This window comes from Pteropus vampyrus, unplaced genomic scaffold, assembly GCF_000151845.1.
Source record: "Pteropus vampyrus isolate Shadow unplaced genomic scaffold, Pvam_2.0 Scaffold4, whole genome shotgun sequence".
NCBI classification, from domain to species: Eukaryota; Metazoa; Chordata; class Mammalia; order Chiroptera; family Pteropodidae; genus Pteropus; species Pteropus vampyrus.
Window position 1 is genome coordinate 13,326,741 of NW_011888785.1, and position 8,593 is coordinate 13,335,333.

The 8,593-nt window shown below is 35.5% G+C and overlaps 1 protein-coding gene across 1 annotated transcript in view; it reads right to left on the minus strand.

The window, feature by feature from the left end:
* PPP1R9A (protein phosphatase 1 regulatory subunit 9A) overlaps positions 1-8,593 on the minus strand; it is a 274,958-nt gene that overhangs the window by 32,090 nt on the left and 234,275 nt on the right. The window contains exons 14-15 of the mRNA XM_023533105.1: positions 2,173-2,330; positions 1,361-1,658 (exon numbers count right to left, since the gene is read on the minus strand). Of these exons, the coding sequence (XP_023388873.1) occupies positions 1,361-1,658; positions 2,173-2,330 (456 nt within the window). The remainder of the gene's footprint in view (positions 1-1,360; positions 1,659-2,172; positions 2,331-8,593) is intronic.

Genomic DNA, 8,593 nt, shown 5'->3' on the forward strand with positions numbered 1-8,593 from the left:
CAGCTTAAATGTCCACCAGTACTGTAACACTTGTCTAAGTTATACTATAGGCTCAGAGCATAAAATTATCTTATTTAAATTTTTGTACATTACCTCGGAGGGGCAATTTTATTGTACATAAAATATTATTATGTGTAAAACAAAACTGCAGAATAATGTCATTTGTAGAATTCATTTTTGAAAAGACAAAAAATACAAACACTAAAAACTCTTTGTTTACACACACATGTATCTGTATATATATATATATTTATGTACATTTTAGATGTGAAAGATAATACAGTTGACCCTTGAAAATCATGGCTTTGACTTGCACGGGTCCATTTACATGCAAATTTTTTCCAATAAATAAACAGTCAGCCCTCTGTATCTTCAGGTTTTATATCCACAGATTCAACCATCATGGATTAAAAATAGTATTTTTGATCTGTGATTGGGAATCCACAGATGTGAAAGACCAAATGTACGCTTTCTTCTATGCCATTTGACATAAAGGACTTGAGCATCCATAAATTTTAATATCCATGGCGGGGGGGGGGGGGGGGGTCCTGGAACCAATCCCCCACAGATACTGAGGGATGACTGTAGTTAAGTTTTAGTGGTGTCAAAAGTTATATACAAATTTTGACTATGCGGGAGTTGGCCCTCCTAGCCACCACATTGTTCAAGGGGCAACTGTGACTCCAACCTACTTGGTTACTTTAAAGGAACACATCAGATGTGGTAGAAGAGAATGAATCTATTATTGTAAATCTCTGCATCATTTAACTTGTTTAATTTACTTCTGTAAATTAAAACATACTATTAAAAAGAGAAAAGGCTATTGACACTGCTATGCAATTCTGGTGTTAACTTTAGGAGCCTATTTTAAAATTTATTAATCTCCCTGCATTATCTTTATCATAGCTTTTCTATCACATTCTTTGCAATATGCATCATTATGGTGAAAATTTCTTTTAAATAAAAACCAATTAATGGGTTAAGACCTATTATCATTTTCATTTTGATATCTCCCTATACATATTTCTATATAACTATGTTAATGATTATTAAAACTCTGGGTTGCTATTCTACAAAATCTCTAGAAAGCCTCCTGAAGAATTTCCTTCAATAGTACACTTGTGGAGAACTGGAGGAATAAAAATACTAACCAGGTAAGAAAAGATAAAAAATAAAATAAATGAAAGGGGGAGGTATTCCCTTATTCCGTAACACAAAAGGAAAGCAACATTAGTTACTAATTGTGAGAAGAAAAAGGATTTAGGATTATGAGAAGAAAAGCCATTTGTATACTGCACAAATTGAGGTGTTAGTGAAGTTAGATAAAACAAAATAAAAATAACGAAAGAATGAACAGTACCTTTTCCTTGTGATATTTTCTTGGTGGTGGTTTGATGGTGGTAAGGAGATTCTTCCATATCGTGATCAGATTTTGAAGGAGAGGAGAGTGAAGTGTCACCCCATATGGAGGAGGAAGGTTCCCTTTCTGGGTGCAGTGGTCCTTGAAATTCAGCTATATGGTCAGCCGAGAAGGGCACATTGCCAGCCACTGAAGTGAGGGACGGAGCACCAGAATCTGATTCTGGAGAAGAAATTCTCAAACCCTTGGGCAGAAGTGATTTGGTAATATGCATGTGGTTATAGAAACTGTTTGAAGGCTGTTGGTATAAGAGATTATAAAGGGGGTTATGCCATGGAGCACCACTTCGATGTAATACTTACTTTGAAATAATACCAACTTTTTTTTAGTAAATCCCCACGAAAACCGATTTTTGTTTGCTTGTTTACAGATGAGACTGCATAGTTCATAACAACTCACCATATTACCATTATAACTAATACAGACACCGAAACAGAGAGGAAACAATAACTTGTACATTCATTATTTCCCACTAGGTAAAACCAACAAGCTGAATATCAAAAGCACCATCATGAAATATGACAATATGAATAATGCTCTTGGTTAGTTCACTGAATGAGTACACAGAAAGAATATGAATTACAGCAATATATCAAGTTAAGTAAGAACTTAGAAGGCAAAGAAGTGAACTATTCCAGCCGTTTCCAACTAGGGCATAGAATCTAGTTGCAGAAAAATCATCATCTTCCATAACCTGTGGGAGCAAAAATACAGTGCAACACTGTAAGTCAGAAAACAGTCCAGGTGCTCACCTTCCGCTCTAGACTGTCCTCTCCATCTGTTGAACTGACACTGTCATAGAGTCTTGTCCTAGAGGGCCTCTGGCGTCTGTTCTTCACAGAGAGCTGGGCTCGAGTTTTCAGTGCTTTTGAATCCAGGCGCTCTGTCTCTGGGACTGCTTCATTCAAGTCTAAGAAAAAAATGTTGCAAAATAATCAAGGAGAGAAACCTTGGAAGAGGACTGACAGAAAGACTGCAGATATTGATGACAAAATCTCAAGGTTATCAGTTAACATCAGGCAAGAAACAGGTGACAACCATGATGGCCTGATATCCCATAGATAACAAAGAAATCAGGCTGATCTGGGAGAAATATACAAAGCCTAAGGGAAAAAACCAACACTAACCATGACCAAGGCAACAACAAAAATCTAACATCAAAAGAGCATAAGAACTTCCTACAAGATAATTATAAAAAGCACTGATTTGTATTTATTTATGTGTATGTGTGGTGGAGTGTTTGATGAACAAATATACAAAAGGACAGCATATCGAAGTTGGGAGATCTTAGAAATCAAAGACAAAATCCTATAAAAATCAGGAGCCAGGTCAAGTATAGGCAACAAAAGGTGACAATCAGCATAAATTTGCTATAGCAAAATTTACTACTAAGACTTTATCTTTTTACATTTATCTTTTCAGAGAGGCAGTCATTAAATAGTCATAATGTTTGAGGAATTAATAATTAAGTCCCCCCGGATTTAAATTATTAAAAATAAAGCAAATAACTGAGTTGTAAAAAAATTAATACATATTGATATTACTAGAATAAAACAATTTCTTACAGTAGCATTCCCCCAGGAAATTCCTTTTCACAGTATTAAGATATGTTCTAAATATATTTATTATAAAACCAAAACAAAGAAACACCTCAGGTTGTACATCTCTTACTTAAGGAATTTAGCACCTGGCATACGGGTCTAACAAAGAAACATATTTTTCCCTAGAAGATATATTCATTGAATGACAATATTTATAGAAGGTTTTGATTTTTCATTTCTTATATTTGAAAGAAAAGTGAATATTAAGAAAAGTCAGACCATTCAGGTTTATATAAAAGATAGCTAAATATTTTCTAATTAGTTGTCTGTTTTTTACATGTCAATGGAGAAAAAATAATCTCCTTGATCACTTTAATATCCTTCTTCCAATAAAATCGAAACTTGAAGCTACCCATTAAGAGTTCATTAATTGTGATAATTGGGAATAACCTTATAAGCTCTTGTTTACATACAAAATCTAGAAAGACCAAATACATGAAAGCAACAATATAATTACATATACTGCATACATGCGTACTTTACAAAGCTTTTCTATTTCATATTTGGACTGTGCATTCTATAACACAAAGCACTGTCAAATAGACCATCTCATGTGTACCTCACCACAACTCCTAGGAACAAGTATCCTATTTCTTCTCCTAAAGCTCAGACAACTTGAGTAACTTGCCCTCATCTCTGTAGCTAGTTGATGAGCCTCCATGATTATTCTAGATTTTTTTCTTTTTTTTGATTCCCAGGCTACTATTCTGTGCATTTCCAATGTAGCTGGTGTTAAACAAGTTACTAGAATAAGATTTTAATGCCATTAGAGTTCAGTGTCTTCAGTTGTAAAATCACATAGGGTGTGATTAGTCTAGGAAATTCACTTCAACAGGCTACATATAAATACTATCATTAATCTTCCGCACGTGTTAAGAGAGCATGAAAGGGAAGACTACAGAAAAATAATTTCTCAGGTGATTTCTTGTTTGGTTGATTTAATAACAGCTTTGATTACTTGGTGACAAAAAGACCTAAGGAGGAAGCTCATTCTATTTTAGTAAATATGGCTATTTTTGCAATAGAATCCTCGTCCTGGCAGACTCAGCATAGCACTCAAAATCCACGATTGCAGTAGTTACTCAATCTCTAGGTACTGAACAGATAAAGTGAGGGAAGCAGAGAACGACTTATTAGCAGTGTTTAGAGTATAGAGAATTTATTCGGGGACTTCTGGCTCCATCACTATTCAGTAATTTGTCTGGTACTGGTGCCCCAAGATGGCAATCTGGTATATTTGTTTTAATATCAGTTAGCACCGACTAGAAGAAAACCACTGAAGTAGTCACATTAAAGATGAAGTTAGCCAAAACTAGAAAAGCAGTCCCTTAAATCCTTTATTCAAGTGGCCAACAATACCTCCAATTCACAATTTCTGAGTGTCTGAAAACAAAGACCTCGGGGCTACTTTACAGTAGTGACCCATGGATTACAAATCAGTTATCAATATTCTATCCTGAGGAAAAAAAAATTTTAAGTAAAAACTGGAAAAAATGGTATGTAGCTGAGAACTTTCACTTCGTCAGCTCTTATGCCAGAAAGACGTTGGAGAGTGCCCCGGGAGACACTACAAGTAACATCTCCCTTTGGAGTATTAGAGGCAATGTATGAAACAGGAGGAAAATGTGTACCAGACTTATGCTGCTGGGTAACCAGAAGACTAACCTGTCTGACTACTGGAAGCTATCTTTTTCTATCATGTCATATAAGAATCAGGATATTATAATTCAAGAGAACTGTAGGGATCCTAGCCTGCTTTCTTCCTTAAATAGGAAAACCAAGGCTCAAAAGTTACCAACTTGTCTACTAACTGTATCACACAGTTAATCTGTGGAAGACAGTGGAGGGAGCTCAGTCCTCAGAAACCTATCCTCCTTCTAGAAGGTCACTCACAAGTCTGAAAGTAAACTTCACAAGTAATTTCCCTTCTTTAAATCCTCTTTTTTTAGTCTTACTTTTTGTTCCAACCAAAAATACACGTCAAGGGCCATCTTTGCAAAATGCCCAGAAGCATATAGCACCAGAGGGGGGAGAAAAAACTGAGGGATTTCACTTGGTTTTATATTTATCCAAGAAATAAAATTCTTACATAAAAAAATTTAGCTGTCATTTTGTGGATGGTGATGTGGCAGGAGAACTCCAACTGGCTCGACGTTTCTAAGTTATGTGCTACTAAATGTAAGGGCGTAGGTGGCCGTGTTCTCTCACTGTCATTCATTCTCTTCAGAGATCATCAATAGCATAGCACTGCTTTTATAAACTCGAGACTCTGGGTTCTTCCCCTACATCTTCCCTCCATTGTATCTTGCTCCATTGTCCATAATAATCAGAAGAAAATTTCCTTTCCCTTTCTCCTTTCTTCTCTATTCTTTCTTTCAGACCCTCCAGTCTCTGAAATAGCCTATCCCTGACTCAAATTCAGCCAGAAATACAAAAGAAGAGCAGACTCAAGTGAATCAATAAATACAGAGAGACAAATACAGAAAAGATATAAAGTAGCTAATGACAGAGCAATTTTGAGTGGGTGGGACTCCTCTTCAATATACTTTTATCTTAAGAATAGTTTCAATATTGCTTCGAATTGGATTCTTTAAAAGAATTTAATGGATTCGAATACGATTTGAACAGTTGTTACGAAAAAAGGTTCTGTGAAATTAGGATATTATATATCATATTACAGAGATCGGTTCCCTAAAGTAATGCTGTGAGTCATTCAGTTTTTTCACTAGATTGACGTTATTTTTGACGTAAATGGAATGCTGCCCACGGATCAGATATAGGCGGCAAGGGAAGCAGGGGAATGGAACAGCATAACAATGGGGTCTGCTCCGCATTCTTATGTGCATTATTCTCCTCAAAAACAGTCAGACCTTATACAGATCACACTGCCTGGCTTGTGCTATTATCAACTGAAATGCTGAGCATAATGAGACACTTGGTGACATTTTAAAACTTGAATGCTATCTGCATATCATTCACAGTCACTGCAAGTTCATAAAAGACGGGCTCATGGGGCTTTTTGGGTTCATACGTACGGCATTCGGAGGCAGGTCACATGGCTCACGGGGCAGTATAAAATGGTTAACATGGGAGCAGACCTGGGGTTGGTCTTCCCTGAATCCAGAGTAGTGGCTCTGCCACTAAATCGCGCAATTTGCCTAAACTCTGTCCCTCAGAATCCTCAATGGCAGAATGGGCACGATAATAACGTAACATAATAATAACTGCATTTTTATGAGGACTAAATGCATTAAAAGATATACAAGTGTTTAGAATAATGACTGGTATATAAGCCTTCAGTAAATGTGTTTACTGACATGAAAAGGTTAGCAAGAGAGTCTTAAGTGACTAAAGCAAATTGCAGAATAATAGGTACATACATCTTAAATATTTAAAAACAGCAACATAAAATATATTTTCTAATGGTAAATATATGCATATAATTGCATAGAAAAAACCAGGAAAGATACACTTCAGACTGATAATGGTGGTTACCATTAAAAAAGGTATTAGATTTGGAGATTTGGTCAACAGACATTTCACTCTTATTTGTAACGTTAAAATTTTTTGCATTATGTATTTGTTTTGCATTTATGTATTACTTATGTAAAATTAGTTTAAAAAAAAACCCCATATATTCAGCACGTTTTCTTTTACAGACATCTTAATTCCATTCTAATCCGATAGCTTTGGCGTTTTAGGACTCAGTATTCCCAGATATTGATATTAGCCCAGAAAACTGTCAAAATCCATGTGACTGTCATCTTGTTCCATGTGAGGAAGCTGCTATTTCATGACATCTATGGAGACTGTTTGCCTGCCTCGCTACTTTATCAATTGTCTGATGATCTGGCCTAAACAAGGCCTGTGACTTAGCTTCCAGTAACTGCTTTGTTTTAGTACTATATGGGGAAGATGTCAGAAATGGTCTTTGAAACTGAGTTACACGACTTGAGCTCATCTTATGACAGCACTTTGGTTAGGAACCCATCCATGGGCACTTCTCACTCTGAACTCTATTAACAGTTGCTTTCTTTATATAAAATCACCTAAAAGCTGATAAATTTTGTACCCCAAGCATTATCGATAAAATTTTAGGAAGCTGATTTCTTATTGTTTCAAAACAAGCAGATTACTGCTGTTTCCTAATCTTTCAATTAGGTCTGACTTTACTGTTGAATGAACTATACATTTCATTTGCTAATCTTTGACAAATATTAAGGAATTCCTTTTTTTGTCATATAATGCAATCTCAAAACTATCTATATGGCTGTCGAAGCCTAATTTGGTTATTTGTTTTAGTGCAGTGCTTTTCCAATGCAGTCTGATACCCAGCTTAGCCTCCCTTAGTTTAAAGTCAGCTTATACTCCTCTTCTCAGAGGGCAGTGAGGCCCACATTCCACTGTCCGTATCCTAGCAGTGACTCTTTAGTGATGTCATCAGATTGCCCATAGAGGGAGTGGCTGCAAATAAGAAAAAAACTATGTGAGAAGACCTAAATTCCACTGTATATCATTTGAAACACTTCTAAGAGTTGCTTGATTCAGACTGTGAAAGGGTACAGAATTTAGATTTAGACAACAGGGAAAGGCATTTAAACATCTTAGGAGTCCTTCAATGTCAGAAGTCTTTAGAATCTGATAGAAAAGATCTGCATAACCTAAAATTCAAAGAAATATAAAATCTAACCCGTGGGCAAACTGGTTGGGGACTGCAGGCCTCTGTGAGAAGGACTATGAGGTCAAAGGCAAAAGTTGGGTCTAAGAAGGTGAAATATGTAAATGTCCTCTTCCTGCCATTATAGTGTCTTTAACGATAAACAAGCTTCTACATTTTCACTCAAAGTTGACTACAAGAATCTAATCAGTTTCTCAGTCAAAAATCTCTGGGTATTAGTAATCCCATCTACGCTAATTAGGCAACTCCTCAAATTACATATTTTGATATAACAGCTTCCTTGATAAGAAGGAAGAATTCAGGTCTTATGCCTTTGGTAGAAAATACCCTAAGTTACCTGAGATGACAGTTGTTGGCTAAGGAAGCCATGGGAAAGTATCTTTCGACAACAGTAAGACTTAGATATGTACAGCATTAAAAGATTTAAGACAACTTAGTTCACAATACTTGTAAGTGCAATGTAATGCATAAGAATTTCTTAAGTACTTATGAAGACTGTCAGCTGCTAGTAATAGTACTTAAAAAGGAAATTAAACATAACAAATTTATAAATGTAATTTTAAATGTTTAGAGATACTCAATTAGCTAAAGTTGTAAATAGAAACTAAATATTATTCCAAGTTCCCTTAATAGTGATTTGCACACCAAATTTAAAAATTTAAAAAGCTAGGTTTTTCATAACATAACTTGAATAAATCAATTTTAAAACCAAAATAGAGATCCAAATGACTATTTTTATGCCCCCGAGCCATTCTGTTTCATCAAAAAACTCACAAGCAATAGAGTTTTTCAGTGCATCTACATTCCAATGTTGCTTAAGTTTCTTCATAAGTGAAATTTCCTGCAGATCTCAGACATAATTACTCTACCAGTATGGAAGTAGAATATTACTTC